Here is an 18,512-nt window from a genome sequence, read left to right as displayed (position 1 = left end):
AAAGTTCATATTAAATATAGTAGTCTTTATAACTATCATAATATTGATATATATTGAAAAATATTTTACTTGTGAATGCATAGTATCATTTTGTAATCACAACGAAATACTCAACAATAACAAATCATAAAATTCTTGGCCGTTTTCCTCTCACTACTACGAGGTCGATATCACCAAAATGAATGCATAGGCAGTCAGCTGAATAAGAAAAAAAATGGAAATGTGTTTATGCCCTTTGTTTTGACAGGAAAGTACGTTTAAGCCAAAACAAACATGTGATAGTAACTACTACGTACTAGATATCAGAAAAATTGAACATGAACCTGCAAACATTATTCCAGGACTTTAATCCAAGGTAAAGCATATTTCTTTGTTCGATAAGGCGCTGTCATTGTTTATGTTTTCCTTGTGGACACCTCTCACAGTAGCTGTGGTAATTTCAAGTATTTATGTTACATTTCAATTTCAGCAAGTTCCTTGTTCACGTGTGTTTAATGGTTTTTACCGCTTTATTTGCCCTGCGACTTGATGGGACAATTATCTGGAGTTACTGGACAGTGTTTATACCAATATGGTTTTGGAAATTTATGGTTATCTCAGGGGCAACTGTCGGCAGCTATGTATGGTGGAGGTACCCACATTTTAGGTAAATATTTTCTCTGCTGCTTTGTAATGTGTGAAATCTGAAATTTGTCAAAGTGGCAGAATATAAACACGGAACTGAAAAGACAAGTAGCCTTAGTAGCGTATCGATTCAGTTAATGTTCTGTTTTATTTTTTAAAAGGTTGGAGGGCGAAGCATATGTGCACTACAAAGCAATGCTAATAAGCTTAGCACTCCACTTGATTCTTCTAATGTTTGAACTGCTGGTCTGTGACAAACTGGAGTCTGACAGACATTTGTGGATACTTGTTTTCATACCTCTCATATTTATTTCAATCGTTTCAATCGCTGTCTGCATCTGGGCTGTGAAACATGACCGCTCGTTTGAGGTAAGTGAGAGACTTTGCACATTTTTGTTTGATTTGATTTCAGATTGATCTTAAAAAAAGAGTAATGCACTGCGTTTTATTTTCCAGCTTGAACTTTTCTGTTCTGTCAATATACTACAGTTCATATTCCTGGCTCTAAAATTAGATGGATTTATATCGTGGAGCTGGGAAGTTGTTTTCGTGCCACTCTGGATTTTAATGTGTCTGTCATTAGTTGGAGTGTTGTATACAATAATTTTTGCAGGAATTTTGCTTAGGGCCCCTGAAGTAAATCCCCAACAAAGGAGAACATCTTTTAATTCAGCCTTAGGATATACATTTCTGGTCATACCAATACTCATTTTTCAGGTAATAATCACACCATTTATTACTTTTGAAACAGCTGTTCACTCACATTTTAGCTTACACAGGAGTTATCAAATTATATTTCATTCTATTAATTTCCAGGTGCTGCTTGCAAACAAGTTAGATGGGGCAATAACGCTAAGTTATGTAGGTGTTGTTTCACCCCTGTTCCTTTCATACTGTACATTAATTTTAATGTCGTTTGGTGCAAAAGGAGGCAACAGATGTAAGTATATCAACTGAGATTCCGATTTTAATCTTATAACTGTTTTGATAACAGAGCATATATTGTCAGAAGGCGACCAAATTTTCACTTGTTTTGCACACCCACCTGACCAGCTGCTGGCAGCCACTATGGTTTAATCTGCTTCTGGATGTTTTGCTGTGAATAATACAGGATGTCAATAATTACTCATCTCTGTACTGTGCTGAGGCCCGACTTAAGCCTTGAAGAAGTTCATAAGTTCATTCATCCTATACAGATAATATTGTGACAAACATGGAGGGGTCAAGAGGGATGTTTGATACAAGTATTTGGCTTTGGCCAGTGACATGATGTCAATGGCTGCTGTCACACCACTTTTTGGTATATATACTCACAGATTTGCTGATAGTTGGCAAAGTAATGTATTTGAAAGTAAAAACGTAAAACTGGTTATGGTAAAACACTGATTTGTAGCTTAGCTCGGGGCATAGGTTAGGTTGGAATGTAACAGTTTAGTTGTGAGTTGGCAAAGCCAATGAATGTTTATGGTGTTTGCCATGTTTCCTATGTCATTGGTCAAAGATGATGACTCGAACCGAACTTTCCTCTGTGTCCAACATGGAGCTTAGATACCAATTTTAGAATAAAAGAATGGCAGCCTAGTGTCATCACTACATTTTTCATTGATTTTTGTATCCATTTCATAACAGAATGTCAGGGTGTTTGTTTATTTAAAACTGTAGGCCTATTGTACAGCCACCAGCTAATATGTAAAACATCATTATTGCTAGCCGTTTCACTTTATACATGTGTACCCATGTATCTGATTTCTTTATCTACTAATGTTAATCCCTTAAAATCTTTGTAGATATTGTTTGCGGTCTTACTGTTATATTCATGGGTTTCTCTGTTTCTTGTCAAAAGAAAACTATTGGTAAAGAAAAGGACACTAATGAATATATGTATTGTGAAGTAGTTGTCAAAATACCCAGTTTTGCATAAAAAGGGGGATACGTAGGATGTCAACAACTACCGCCCAATCTCTCTTCTGACAGCTCTATCAAAAATTTTTGAGAAAGTAATGTATTCAAGAGTAGCCTCCCATATTTGTAAAAATAAAGTACTAACAAAATGTCAGTTTGGTTTTCAGAAAGGCTTTTCAACAGAAAATGCTATATATGCTTTCACTGATTAAAATATTAAATGCTCTGAATAACCGGACATCACCCATTGGTATTTTTTGTGATCTCTCAAAGGCCTTTGATTTTGTAAATCATGGAATTCTTTTAGATAAGCTAAATCATTATGGTTTGAGTGGGGCAGTGCACAAATGGTTTAATTCATACTTAACTGGAAGAATGCAGAAAGTTGAAATAAGTGGTTCGTGTAATGTTGAAACAACAGCTGATTCCTCAAACTGGGGTGTTATCAAGCACGGGGTCCCACAGGGTTCGGTCTTAGGTCCTTTACTGTCCTTGATATACATTAATGACTTACCATTCCACATTGATGAAGATGCAAAGTTAGTTCTTTTTGCTGATGATACAAGTATAGTAATAACATCCAAAAACCAAGAACTAAGTGATGTAATTGTAAATGATGTTTTTCACAAAATTATTAAGTGGTTCTCAGCAAACGGACTCTCTTTAAATTTTGATAAAACACAGTATATACAGTTCCGTACAGTAAATGGCACAACTCCAGTAATAAATATCGAATTTGAACAGAAGTCTGTAGCTAAGGTAGAATTTTCAAAATTTTTAGGTGTGTCCATTGATGAGAGGTTAAACTGGAAGCAACACATTGATGGTCTGCTGAAACGTCTGAGTTCAGCTACGTATGCTATTAGGGTTATTGCAAATTTTGGTGATAAGAATCTCAGTAAATTAGCTTACTATGCCTACTTTCATTCACTGCTTTCGTATGGCATCATATTCTGGGGTAATTCATCGTTGAGTAGAAAAGTATTCATTGCACAAAAACGTGTAATCAGAATAATTGCTGGAGCCCACCCACGGTCATCCTGCAGACATCTATTTAAGGATCTAGGGATCCTCACAGTAACCTCACAGTATATATATTCCCTTATGAAATTTGTTGATAATAATCCAACCCAATTCAAAAGTAATAGCAGTGTGCATACCTACAACACCAGGAGAAAGGATGATCTTCACTATGCAGGGTTAAATCTGACTTTGGCACAGAAAGGGGTAAATTATGGTGCCACAAAAGTCTTTGGGCACCTACCAAACAGCATCAAAAGCCTGACAGATAGCCAACTAACATCAACTAACATTTAAAAATAAATTAAAAGAATTTCTAGATGACAACTCCTTCTACTCATTGGCTGAATTTTTAGATATAAACTAAGTATAAAAAATAAAAAAAAAAAAAAAAAAAACCTTAATAATTTGTGTCATGCAATATTTTGTGTAATGTAATTTCTTGTACAGACATCTTTTATTAACCTGACACGTTCCACATCATTACGAAGTGTCGTATTCATGACCTATGGAACAAGTATTAATCTAATCTAATCTAATCTTGAAGAGATCTCTGCAGGATATTCAAGAATTAACACCAGGTATCATTCTCATAATGCAATCTATATTCTTAAAATACTATCATTCATGTAATCAGGTTTAGTCAGTGAAGCTCAGTAATAAGTCTGTTTGTATAGAGTTTTCTTTAATTATATATTAGCATAAAACTCAATAGCAGACGACAATGGCACACACAGAGGCTAAAAGAAAATAATGATAAAATAAAAGTAAAATGTTTGAGAATGGAAGTGAACATAAACCAAAAGGAGCAGTGTTGCTATTATACCATTTCCACCCTCCCTCAATGTTAATTAGCAAAGGTACAAAAACTAATTTACAAGATTTAAGGAAGTCGTAGAAAGGCTCTAAATTTTTCAAATTTTCTTTTACCCAGCGACTTCATCAAAACAGCAGCTGGTTTCACATTTGTGCCTTAACACAACTTTCTTAGCAGAGACTTTCTCTCTAACAAATAAAATTTTGAATCGCATTTGTGCGTGTGCGTGTATGTTGTCTTATTTCTGATGAAGAACAGCTCACTTTCGGACAGTCCTTTTGTTGTGTCTACCTGCGTCTGAGCGTCTTCACTATTTGGTGAGTACCAGCTATCCTTTTCATAATATTGTTACATTCCATCGTGGATTTTCCATTGTTTGAAATACAGATTTTACATCTATATGCTTAAGTTTACGATGGAACAGTGGATTCTTGCAAATGCTCATTATTGGCATATTATCTTCAAAAAACAACGGTGCAATGAATAATACAAATTACTGAGCCAGAAGGCTTCACTAGTTGCCATGCTTACAAATTCGGATTCTGTTTATGACAGAGATGTGGGTTTGCTTGTTAGATGCCCATGAAACATTACAGCCCAAAGCTTTAAACATTCTAACTACTGTCACCAGCCCAATCAGAGTCAACATTACAATTTATAGAATGAATAAAAATTTTATCCCTAGCATATAACGGACACGGTTTTGTGGTTCTGTTAATGTTATACAATACATGTTTTAAAGATTCCATAAATCCAGGCGTCCACATGGTTCCTACTTGCTTAAAATATTTATTGTTATACAAATATTTGGTCTGGAACCTAACTAATAACATGACATACATCGATAACACTATTAAATTTCTACATTTTTTCTCATTGTCTCCATTTTTCCTCGTTGTCTTCATTTTCATATTATTCTTTAACATTCTGTTATCAGAAATTTTCCTCCAGGGGAGTTGAAACAGAATTGCTGTCAGACATATCAAAAACCATTAATACTTCTTGAAGATAGCTACCTCAACAAATAGTATTAGTTTCCTTCCTTAAATTTGGAACAATATTCATTCTCATATAGTTGCTAATCACATCTAAATCCTGCATTTCAAAGTTATCCCTCCATAACAACTTTTATATCGTCAATTCTCTCAGAACTTGAAGTTATCAGCAGATCATCAACATAAAGAAGTAAGTGTATTTGTTGGGTTGACTGCTGCATCTGCTATCTGATCATCTAAATTGTTCATGTCTAGGTCTAGGTCTAACCTGACTTGTGTACAAAATACAAACTTTTATAGGAGGAAGGAATGAACAAACACTTTATGTCTTGGCATAGGAAAGGAAATTTATTGGGATTCAGTAGCTTCAGAAAAATTTTACATGCATGTAGACTTTTTGCTCGAGAATACAAGAATATTTAGTCCGTAACCAAGGAACTGGAAAAAAAAAAGTCTCCCTGAAAAACAATAGGTAACCAGATTGAGAATAAGTATATTCCTAATAAGAATAAAACAGCACCTCTAGTAGCTGGTGCATAAAACATGTTGACATCCGCAGTGCAAATAAGTACATAGACACAAATATAGGGTGTTCCACTCAAAAGAGGTCCCACAAGTGTGTAGTAAGTCCACTGAAATTGCACCGTGTAATTTGTGAATTTGACATGGCAACATTGCCCTCTGCAACATTGTTTCACATAACAGTGTATTTCTGCTCGTCGCTGTGGCTGGAGCTCAGTGTTTAGTGACATTGTATTGCTATACTGTCAAAGAGTGCTTGTTTTGTATGGAAAAAAAATGGACTACTGGTTTCTTTAAGACATTACTGTGAATGTTTGTTGAATGGTTTGGTAACCAGCATATATCATTTAAATGCTGCATACAAAAGTTAGTGAAGGAGATGTAGAGCAGTGGGATGGTGTTGGATCTTCACGGCAGGAGATAGCTGTCATTATCCAAAGAAAAAGTCACTGATGTGAAACTATGATTGTTTGTCTTTCCTTCAAAGTCTGTTTGACATTTCTCTCAGGAATGTGGGATGTCTTGGAGCATATTTTACAGACCTGCGAAGAAAGTGGACATGTATCCATACGGGTTTACAATTCAGGAACTGGTTGTCAGTGACAAAGACAAATGCATTACTTTTTGCCATTGGTTTCAGAAATTTATTGCACAGAAGCCAGGTATATTGCAGTACACATGTATGGTGTAATATAAAATCCACATGCACTGGTTGAGTAACCCCTGCATTTTCAAAGGATTGGCATGTTCTGTACAATATCACAGCGTCGCATCATTGGACCAGTATTTTTCAAGTCTGCTGTGATGTGCAGTTTACTTCAAAATGTTTCAGGAATTTGTGAACCAGTTGCACACTGAAGAACTTACCCTCAGCTTGTACCACCAGGATGGCGCAACATGCCACACGCTTTGAGTGACCATTGCTGAGGTTGAATTACTTTTCCTGCGTCATTTCGAAATGACTGTGGCTTCCAAGGTGACCTGATTTAACACCACCTGATTTTTTCCTCTAGGGTGGCCTAAAAGGCAAGATCTACTGGAACAAACTGCAGAACTTACAATATTTGCAGTGACACCAGAGGTTCTGGCAGCTAATATGCAGTGTTGTGCTCAACTGAGTTTATAAGTCAAGGGTGGTCACTTCCAGAACCTTTTGTGAATCACCTTTATTTCCTTATGAACAAGGATGACATGTTCATTTCATTTCCTGATTTTTATGCAAAGCCTTTAAGTGTAATTTAATACTGTTGAAAAACCTTTAGAAATTCCATTAGTATATCAGTTTGGCTTGCTATCTGAAGTAGTGGAAGAACAGCCTTATACAGATGTAGCTTAATGTGGGCTGAAGCAGAATATTAGTTTAAAGAAAACAGACAGGTTGGGGTCAAATCAGAATAGGAAAAGAAGAATTCTGCTTCTAGGTAGCAGTCATGAAAGGGGTGTAGGCCAGTAGCTTCAGGAGAAATGAGGTGAAGGCTTCCAGGTCACAAGTTTTGTGAAACCAAGTGCTAACCTTAGCCAGGTGACAGAAATTTTATGTCAGCTATGCAGGGACTTCGAGAAGGAAGATCAGGTAATTATAGTTGGGGGAGCAGGAAACGGCCTGGCTATGAATCGAAGATATAGTATTAGGAGTGACCTAGACAAAACAACACCAACATGATCAGCCCTCGGTAAACACTGGTGTAAGGCATCTAGCTCAACATTGAGCTGAACAGGATGCTATTGATAAGTGGGGATACACAATACACGGCCTGCACCTAAATAGGAATGGGAAAGATAAGTTAGCTTCTCTATCAGCTGATACTGCAAAGGGGGCTACAGTCACACAAGGGATGATCCCTGTGGTTAATGGGACCAAGCCAACAGGTTTTTTAGGTTAAAGTGAAAGTTCAGACAGACAGTAATCAAGAAAAATAAAAGAAGCTTCATGTACAGTAAATATGGTTATAGCAAATGGTAGTATCAATTTACTTCATCTAAATATCAAGGGAATAAAAAATAAAGTAGATGAGCTGTTAGTATGTTTAAATAATCTCAAAAATAAGAATGAGATTGATAAATTTTGTCTGTCTGAACACCATGTAACTGTGGGCATGGAAAGTCTCAGTGTAAATGGGTATAATTTAGCTAAAGCAGATCTAGCATTGATAAAGGAGGAGTTGCCATTTACACAAAACAAGGGTATAAGTACAAAACTGTAGAAGTAAACAAATTTTGTATTGATCAGCACTTTGGAGCTTGTGCATGTGAGCTACAGCTAGATAATGTATTGTTCATATTAGCAACAATGTACATGTCCCCATTAGAAGATTGGGAGCTACTCATAAAAAAATTTGACTCCCTATTATGCTGTCTGTCAGACAAAAATAAGAAGTTATTAATCTGTGGTGATTTCAATGTAAACTTTTTAAGCAGTTCTGGTAGGAAAAGTGAACTCGAAGTGTTATTAATGACATATAACTTAGAATCAGTTTCCCTGCATGTATAGCTCAAGACAGTAGCACTCTAATAAATAATGTATTTGTGCAGCAAGAGGATGTGGAACTAACACATTTTCCCTGTGATAAATGGATTATTGGCCCATGATGCACAACTGATTAACTTACAAAACTGATATCTATAGAGCACATCAGAGAAAGTTTAAGAAATGTTAATTGGGACGATGTATATAATGAGTCAAATGCCAGTGATAAATGCAACATATTTCTTGATAAATTTTGAATACTGTTGCCTCCCAAAAATTAATAAATGTAACACCAAACTGTTCTCAAAGAAACTTTGAATCACAACAGGTATTACAGTGTCTTCAGTAAGGAAAAGAAAATTGTATGAGGCAGAAGGATTAGTATAGACCCACAAGTAATCTTACACTGTAAAAATTATTGTAAAATACTGAGAAAAGTTGTCAGAAAATAAAAAAAAATATGTATATTAGAGATGAAATTAACAACTCGGGCAATAAAATCAAAGCAGTATGGAATATTGTTAAAAGAGAGACAGGATAAGTAACCACTGGGGTAGGTAGTACTACTATTAAAGAGAATGAGACCATCTTAACCAGCAGTACACAAGTATAGGTGAAAAAAATTGTTGAGAATAGTTCAAAAGAAAAAGCGAAGCAGTACATGGAAGAGTTAGTTTTGGTAAATCCTAATCAGGTTAGTTTTCATCTAACAACCTTTTGTGAATTATGGAAAATCATTAAATCTTTGAAAAATAAATGTTCTGTTGGAGTAGATGACATCTCTAAAGGATGTTAAAACAATGTAGAGTCAAATCTGTAATGCATCACTGCCTCAAGGTATTTTCCCAGACAGATTAAAATGTGCCATTGTCAAGCCAGTCTACAAAAAAGGGAACATCACAGATGTCAGTAATTACCAGCCAGTATCCTTGCTCACAGCATTTTCAAAAATTGCTGAGAAAGTAATGTACTCAAAAGTGGTTAGCCATCTGAGCAGTAATGTGATACTTAGAAAATCACAGTTTGGATTTCAAAAATGTGGTTCCACGGAGATAGCAATATACAATTTCACTGCCCACATAATAGAGTCTTTAAATAATAAAATGTCACCCATAGGAATTTTCTGTGGCTTAGCCAAAGCATTTGATTGTGTAAACCTTGACATTATGTTACAGAAATTACAATTCTATGGTATAAATGGAACAGCATATGAGTGGTTTAAGTCATACCTACAGAATAGGAAGCAAAAAGTTTCTTTATATGGTTTAAGTGATTTAAAGAAGTTTCCCACTTCATCTAACTGGGGTGAAATTACATTAGATGTTCCACAAGGTCCCCTTCAGTTCTTGATATATGTGAATGACCTCCCTTCTTATCTGAAACAAGAAGCTGAACTGACACTGTTTGCTGATGATACAAGCATCATTATTAATGTACAGTAAAAGAAACTCCAATAGAAAATGATATAAATAATGTCTTTGGAAAAGTTATTAATTGGTTTTCTGTTAATGGGCTTGCTCTGAACTTCAGAAAAACACAGTACATCCAATTTTCTACTGCGAGGAGTACAGTTTCTTCAATAAATTTAACACATCAAGTGAAGTCAGTAGTAGAGCATACAATTGGAAAACATCATATTTTGGATCTCCTAAAGTGACTAGATTCAGCAACTTTTGCAGTCACAATAATTGTTCATGTTGAGGATATAGAAATTAGCAAGCTAATATATTTTGCATACTTTCACACTCTGATGTCATACAAAAAAATATTTTGGTGGAAGTCAATACTTAGACAAAAAGTATTCACTGCTAAAAGAAAGTGGTTAGAGTAATGTGTGGGGCTCATAGTCACACATCTTGTACGCATCCCTTTAAAAGATTTGGAATTCTTACAACAGCCTCACAAAGTTCATTTACTCAATAATGAAATTTGTTCTCAACAACATGAACCAGTTTAAAAACAACAGCGGCATTCATGATTATAACACCAGAAGAAAGAAAGACTTACGCTATCCTCTACTTAACCTATCTTTGGCAGAGAAAGGGGTAAGATATGCTGCTGTAAAACTTTTCGATAAATTACCAGATGAAATAAAATGACTGACAAATAGCAGTAACAGTTTTAAAAATAAATTGAATTCATATCTCTTTGACAACTCCTTCTATACCATAGATGAATTCTTGAATAAGAATAAATAAATCTATAGGTATAATGTGTGCATTTTGTGCCATTTAGGGGATTGGGGTAGGTAATAAAAATTTTAAGCTTTTGTCTTAAAAAAGACACCTTCATTCATATGCACATTCTTCTGACACATTCCACATTGTAACGGTTACTGTGAGACTGATAAGTGGAACACTTAACTAACTGACTAAATTACCTTAAGCAAATGTTTGATTGTGGACTTCTTTTGAGTGGGACCCCTGCAACACAACATAACACGACACTGCACAAGATGGACCATAATCTCAGTCACTACGTGTTTTGTTGCTGGTTTTTGTCATTATAGACAAACAATACAGAAAATCACTTCTTATAAATCCAAATCCAGTTATTACTGTGTGGAATTTAATTTTCCTATTTTTGGGTGAGGGCTTCAAACCTTTCTGAGTTTGTAAACTTTATCTTTCATTTTAACGCACCATCCAATAGGTAATTTAACATAAAAGTCTCCAACTATCTCTCCACAGAGAAAAGCACTACAGAATCCAGTTAATGGGTGGGAAACTGATTCGAAAAACAAAAAAATCTCACTGAAGTTAATTTTCCTACTGGACTCCATTTTTCAATCAAGTCAATCTCTGTTGGAAACCTTTAGCTACAAGACAATCTTTATAAGAAACAATATTAGCACTATTGTCTCTTTTTGTAACTGAAAACCACTTTGTGTTTATAACATTACACTCATTTGGCTTGCGTGCTTAATCTCATGTGTTATTTACTTCCAGGGCTTGCAGCTCTCTTGCCATGGAATTTTTCAAATTTACAGCATCACTACAAGACACTAGGTGCTACGGTCATCATCATCCACTGCTGTCAACAGGCTTAACTCATAATCATCTAAGTAATTTGGGTGTTGAATATTCCTCCTGGATCTCAGATTCTGTGGCCTCTCATACTCATCATCCACATTTTCCTCTGCATCCTCAAAAGAATCTTCTCTGTTGTTCCTGATTTCTTGTTCTTTGCTAAGCTGACTTCTGGTTTCTTCCGCAACCTCAATCCTTGTTTCTGTTTCTTTCTGGCCCTCTGATCTCAAATTTTATCTATGTTCACTTCATCACAAAAAATAGTATATATATGATTTCATGATGCCGTCAGCTGCCGTTCTCTTTGTTGCATGTATGGTTGTAGAATTTCTGCCATAGGCCATTTTCAAGTATGTAGAACGGGTGCATTATACATTGGATACATTGATGACACTTGGGATTTTGACGTTGGAAAAATAGTATATGACTCTATTACAGGGACCCTAGCTTTCTTCTTCTTTTCAGATGCAGTTGGCGGCAAGAAAATTACATCTCACTGTACCTCAATTCTCTTCATGGGAAGTATAGATATTATGTACCTCTTCACATCATTATCATGTACCATCAATAAACCTATCTTGTTTTTGGGGTCTAACTTCAGTCACCTTTGTTTGAGAACAAAAACCGACAGATGAACCTCATAAATTTTCAAAACTTCTAAGGGTAATTCTGTGCCATAAATGGCTTCAAATGGAGTCTTACCTCTGACAGAACTTTGAACAGTTTGATTTAATACTTAAGCCATCGTTTACCTGCTTAAGCCCAGAAATGTATGGGCATCTCTGAAATCAGTGAATGAGTAGCTTCAACAAAGATGCTCACTTCTCTTTCAGCTCTTCCATTTTGCTGTGGTGTGCATACAGTTCTTCTTTGATTGATTATGCCATTATCCCTCAAAAATTTACCTAAAGCTGATTCATAAACTCAGTTTCAATATCACTCTTTACAACTTTAATTTTTAGACCATTTTCTCTCTCATCTTTTGCAATAAAACTATTGATCAAACCTTTAACTTCATAAAGAATACTTTGTGCTAACTTGAGTAGTCACCCTTCAAAAGCAAATAATACACTCCCGGAAATTGAAATAAGAACACCGTGAATTCATTGTCCCAGGAAGGGGAAACTTTATTAGCACATTCCTGGGGTCAGATACATCACATGATCACACTGACAGAACCACAGGCACATAGACACAGGCAACAGAGCATGCACAATGTCGACACTAGTACAGTGTATATCCACCTTTCGCAGCAATGCAGGCTGCTATTCTTCCATGGAGACGATCGTAGAGATGCTGGATGTAGTCCTGTGGAACGGCTTGCCATGCCATTTCCACCTGGCGCCTCAGTTGGACCAGCGTTCGTGCTGGACGTGCAGACTGCGTGAGACGACGCTTCATCCAGTCCCAAACATGCTCAATGGGGGACAGATCCGGAGATCTTGCTGGCCAGGGTAGTTAACTTAACACCTTCTAGAGCACGTTGGGTGGCACGGGATACATGCGGACGTGCATTGTCCTGTTGGAACAGCAAGTTCCCTTGCCGGTCTAGGAATGGTAGAATGATGGGTTCGATGACGGTTTGGATGTACCGTGCACTATTCAGTGTCCCCTCGATGATCACCAGAGGTGTACGGCCAGTGTAGGAGATCGCTCCCCACACCATGATGCCGGGTGTTGGCCCTGTGTGCCTCGGTCGTATGCAGTCCTGATTGTGGCGCTCACCTGCACGGCGCCAAACACGCGTACCACCATCATTGACACCAAGAAAGAAGCGACTCTCATCGCTGAAGACGACACGTCTCCATTCGTCCCTCCATTCACGCCTGTCGCGACACCACTGGAGGCGGGCTGCACGATGTTGGGGCGTGAGCGGAAGACGGCCTAACGGTGTGCGGGACCGTAGCCCAGCTTCATGGAGACGGTTGCGAATGGTCCTCGCCAATACCCCAGGAGCATCAGTGTCCCTAATTTGCTGGGAAGTGGCGGTGCGGTCCCCTGTGGCACTGCGTAGGATCCTACGGTCTTGGCGTGCATCCGTACGTCGCTGCGGTCCGGTCCCAGGTCGGCGGGCACGTGCACCTTCCGCCGACCACTGGCGATAACATCGATGTACTGTGGAGACCTCACGCCCCATGTGTTGAGCAATTCGGCGGTACGTCCACCCGGCCTCCCGCATGCCCACTATACGCCCTCGCTCAGAGTCCGTCAACTGCACATACGGTTCACGTCCACGCTGTCGCGGCATGCTACCAGTGTTAAAGACTGTGATGGAGCTCCGTATGCCATGGCAAACTGGCTGACACTGACGGCGGCGGTGCACAAATGCTGCGCAGCTAGCGTCATTCGACGGTCAACACCGCGGTTCCTGGTGTGTTCGCTGTGCCGTGCGTGTGATCATTGCTTGTACAGCCCTCTCGCAGTGTCCGGAGCAAGTATGGTGGTTCTGACACACCGGTGTCAATGAGTTCTTTTTTCCATTTCCAGGAGTGTAGTTTGCTTCTCCAAGCAAATGTGTCTCCTTAGGCCATAGGTGACTGCATGAACTGATTCAAGTACCGCATTAGCTCTTGGCAAACTGATGTTATTTACCTGCCAGACACTCTTCACAAGTGACAGTCATATACGAAATTCACTCCTTTCTGCAACAATAACTCTTACATGCTCTCTAATAGTGAATTTTTTGTACACCAGATGCTCAAGTTTTCAACACAATTACACAAATTTACCAGACCAAAGTTCATTAAGCTTACACACATAATGAATATTGCAGATTGAAACTCACTAGTGGTATTAATGTCAACCATAGACTGTGTTTTATGTGGAAACATCAAAGTAACCATTGGCAGTTCTGATTGTATTGAATTTAGGGAAGACAACATCTGATACACTTTGTTGACGCATTTGGATAATGCACAAACTTCACCTTTGCTGTTCAAGAACTCACATTGTTCCTTGACTGACAGTCCACGAGTGTAGTGTAAGCTGTCTCTTTAGTGGACTTGTTGCTTCTTCTAAGTGTCCTCTCCACCGTAGTTTCTACCAAAAATGGATTGAGTTTCGGTTCAGGCATAAACACTCCACTATGTGCTTTTTTGAAAAACTTAACCCCATTCCATGCAGACAGTTCCACAGTACTGCACTCACTAAGAGGGGTTGCCTGCGCATCATCGCCGAATTCGTCCAAATTTATGGTACATGTAGGGCGTGGTGAAACTTGAAAGTACCTGAAATGGAAACTCCAGATGGCCAAACATTTAGGAGATAAAAGGAATTATGATACGGATCCGTCACCATGTGCACAATGTGTTTAGGAAGCTGTCTTTGGCTCAGTGGTAATAGATTGGATTTGCATTGAAAGGGTCGCAGGTACGACTCTGCCCGGTAGCAAATATTTTTGTGCCCCTTGGCAATGTGTACACTACTAACATCACAATTAATCGCAACATCATATAGATTATTTTATTAATTTATATAAGCACAAAAAGTATAGGCATAGGATGAAATGTGGGAGTGTAAACATTTAAAAAGGGATTATAGTTAACACATACATCTACATCTACATCTACATGATTACTCTGCAATTCACATTTAAGTGCTTGGCAGAGGTTTCATCGAACCACAATCATACTATCTCTCTACCATTCCACTCCCGAACAGTGCGCGGGAAAAACGAACACCTAAACCTTTCTGCTCGAGCTGTGATTTCTCCTATTTTATTTTGATGATCATTCCTGCCTATGTAGGTTGGACTCAACAAAATATTTTTGCATTCGGAAGAGAAAGTTGGTGACTGAAATTTCGTAAATAAATCTCGACGGGACGAAAGACTTCTTTGCTTTAATGACTTCCATCCCAACTTCCATATCATATCTGCCACACTCTCTCCCCTATTACGTGATAATACAAAATGAGCTGCCCTTTTTTGCACCCTTTCGATGTCCTCCGGCAATCCCACCTGGTAAGGACCCCACACCGCGCAGAAATATTCTAACACAGGACGAACGAGTGTAGTGTAAGCCATCTCTTTAGTGGACTTGTTGCATCTTCTTAAGTGTCCTGCCAATGAAACGCAACCTTTGGCTTGCCTTCCCCACAATATTATCTATGTGGTCTTTCCAACTGAAGTTGTTCGTAATTTTAACACCCAGGTACTTAGTTGAATTGAGAATTGTACTATTTATCGATTAATCGAATTCCAACAGATTTCTTTTGAAACTCATGTGGATCACCTTACACTTTTCGTTGTTTAGCGTCATCTGCCCCCTGCCACACCATACAGCAATCTTTTCTAAATCGCTTTGCAACTGATACTGGTCTTCAGATGACCTTACTAGACGGTAAATTAGAGCATCATCTGTGAGCAACTTAAGAGAGCTGCTCAGATTGTCACCTAGGTCATTTGTATAGATCAGGAACAGTAAAGCTAGCTGGGTTGCACAAGAATGATGTTTTCTGAAACCATACTGATTACATATCAATAGATCGTTCCCTTCGAGGTGATTCATAATGTTTGAATACAGTATATGCTCCAAAACCCTACTGCAAACCGACGTCAGTGATATAGGTTTGTAGTTCGACGGATGACTCCTAATACCCTTCTTAAACACTGGTGCGACGTGCACAATTTTCCAATCTGTAGGTACAGATCTATCGGTGAGCGAGCGGTTGTATATGATTGCTAAGTAGGGAGCTATTGTATCAGCGTAATCTGAAAGGAACCTAATCAGTATACAATCTGGACCTGAAGACTGCCCGTATCAAGCAGTTTGAGTTGTTTCGCAACCCCTAAGGTATCTACTTCTAAGAAACTCATGCTAGCAGCTGTTCGTGTTTCAAATTCTGGAATGTCCATTCGTCTTCCCTGGTGAAGGAATTTCGGAAAACTGTGTTCAATAACTCCGCTTTAGCAGCACAGTCGTCGGTAACAGTACCATCGGCACTGTGCAGCAAAGGTATTGACTGCGTCTTGCCACTTGTGTACTTTCCATACGACCAGAATTTCTTAGGATTTTCTACCAAATTTCGAGACAATGTTTCGTTGTGGAACCTATTAAAGGCATCTCGCATTGAAGTCCGTGCAAAATTTCACGCGTCTATAAATTTTAGCCAATCTTCAGGATTTCGCGTTCTTCTGAACTTCGCATGCTTTTTCCGTTGCCTCTGCAACAGCGTTCGGACCTGTTTTGTGTACCATGGGGGATCAGTTCCATCTCTTACCAATTTATGGGGTATGAATCTCTCAATTGCTGTTGCTACTACATCTTTGAATTTGAGCCACATCTCGTCTACCTTTGCATAGTCAGTTTGGAAGGAATGGAGATTCTCTCTTAAGGAAGGCTTCTAGTGACACTTTACCCGCCTTTTTAAATAAAATTATTTTGCGTTTGTTTCTGGTGGATTTGGAAGAAACGGTACTGAACCTAGCTACAATGACCTTGCGATCACTAAACCCTGTATCAGTCATGATGCTCTCTATTAGCTCTGGATTGTTTGTGGCTAAGAGATCAAGTGTATTTTCGCAACCATTTACAATTCGCGTGGGTCCGTGGACTAACTGCTTGAAATAATTTTCGGAGAAAGCATTTAGGACAATCTCAAAAGATGTTTTCTGCCTACCACCAGTTTTGAAGAAGTATTTTTGCCAACATATCGAGGGAAGGTTGAAGTCCCCACCAACTATGACCGTATGAGTGGGGTATTTATTTGTTACGAGACTCAAATTTTCTCTGAACTGTTCATCGGAGTCTGGGGGTCAGTAGAAGGAGCCAAATATTAACTTAGTTCGCCTGTTAAGTATAACCTCCACCCATACCAATTCGCATGGAGTATCTACTTCGACTTCACTACAAGATAAACCACTACTGACAGGCACAAACACTCCACCACCAATTCTGCCTCCCAATCGACCACAGGTGAGGGCTCAGCCCCACTGCGGGCAGCAACCGGGGCAACCACAGTGGCAGGCCGATCTGGGGACAGACAGGGCGAGGTTGATATCCCCATGATACCCAAGTCCGGGTCCCCACAGTGGTGCCCATTGGCAACAGCCTCAAGCTGCCCTACCAAAGTCAGCGCCGCCTGCAGCTGTGAGCGAAGGGATGCTAACTCAGCCCTCATCCGAACACAGCAATCACAGTCCCTTTCCATTCTGATTGATGTTGAACAACAGTTACTGAAACACGAGTCCATGCCTAGATAACGCAAGGGAAACACGCAAAGAATGTATGAACTAACCTGTACATATGCCTAACAACTGCGCTACAATCTGCCTGAATTTACGCGGGAACATCGTGTATGTAAATCAATACTTCCATTCTTTTGCAATTGATCAATCACATGTACTGGGGTGATATGCATCGAAGAAACAGGGGAAGCAATAATTTTGACCACATCTTGGGCACGTTAAAAACGCCTCCTTTTTGCAGTGACCTGTATTCTTTTTTTAAAATGTCTCCATAGAAAAACAAACTTGATTGACATTCTGAAAACAGCTTCTTTCGTCACACAGTCCAGCAGCAAACCATGTGTACTGCAGTATGTCAATGATTACATGGGAGGATAGTGGTGATGTGTAATAGAATGTAGTTTTTGCAAGCTTTTCAGGAAGTGATTTCTTTTTCTTTCTCAATGAGATAGGTGCAGTTTTGACATTTATTTTTAGACTTTTTACCTAACGATGAAAAGATACTTCACAGGGTTTCACTAGTGGCATACATTTTGGGGGAATTACTTTGATACTGCGCATTGGCAATCCGTCTTCATCTTTGAACAGTTCAGCATATATTTGTGGATCTGTTTGTCATCCCCATGAGTCAGTCAACAGAAGACATTTATTCTCTTGCACATAGGGCTTCATCACATCAGTTAAATATGTTTTGTATAAGTTTGTTGTCAGTTTACCGGATTTTGAAGAAGTGGTGATAACAGAATGAGATTTTGACTCTGCAGCAGAGTGTATGCTGATATGAAACTTCCTGGAAGAACTCCATCACCGCGAAAGGCAAAGGTCCCGAGTTTGAGTCTCGGTCGGGCACACAGTTTTAATCTGCCAGGAAGTTTCAAGTGGTGATAACATTTGTATATTTTGCTGTGTACGCATCTACTGATTTTCTAATCCTCTGTCCAAAAGAGCC

At 38.6% G+C, this 18,512-nt stretch overlaps 1 protein-coding gene across 2 annotated transcripts in view; it reads left to right on the top strand.

Moving 5' to 3' along the window:
• Positions 1-86: 86 nt before the first annotated feature.
• Positions 87-18,512, top strand: part of LOC126284980 (transmembrane protein 185B) — a 61,281-nt gene continuing 42,855 nt past the window's right edge. Inside the window, exons 1-5 of one of the 2 annotated variants that reach the window (XM_049984269.1) lie at positions 87-355; positions 470-646; positions 786-993; positions 1,081-1,341; positions 1,441-1,564. In XM_049984269.1, coding sequence (XP_049840226.1) covers positions 318-355; positions 470-646; positions 786-993; positions 1,081-1,341; positions 1,441-1,564 — 808 coding nt within the window. In that variant the 5' untranslated portion in view covers positions 87-317. The remainder of the gene's footprint in view (positions 356-469; positions 647-785; positions 994-1,080; positions 1,342-1,440; positions 1,565-18,512) is intronic. The other variant, XM_049984270.1, reaches the window with a different exon arrangement.

The sequence above is a fragment of the Schistocerca gregaria genome, chromosome 8 (assembly GCF_023897955.1).
Source record: "Schistocerca gregaria isolate iqSchGreg1 chromosome 8, iqSchGreg1.2, whole genome shotgun sequence".
Taxonomy (NCBI): domain Eukaryota; kingdom Metazoa; phylum Arthropoda; class Insecta; order Orthoptera; family Acrididae; genus Schistocerca; species Schistocerca gregaria.
The sequence above is the reverse complement of the archived record's forward strand: the minus strand, read 5'-3'. Positions and strand labels throughout refer to the sequence as shown.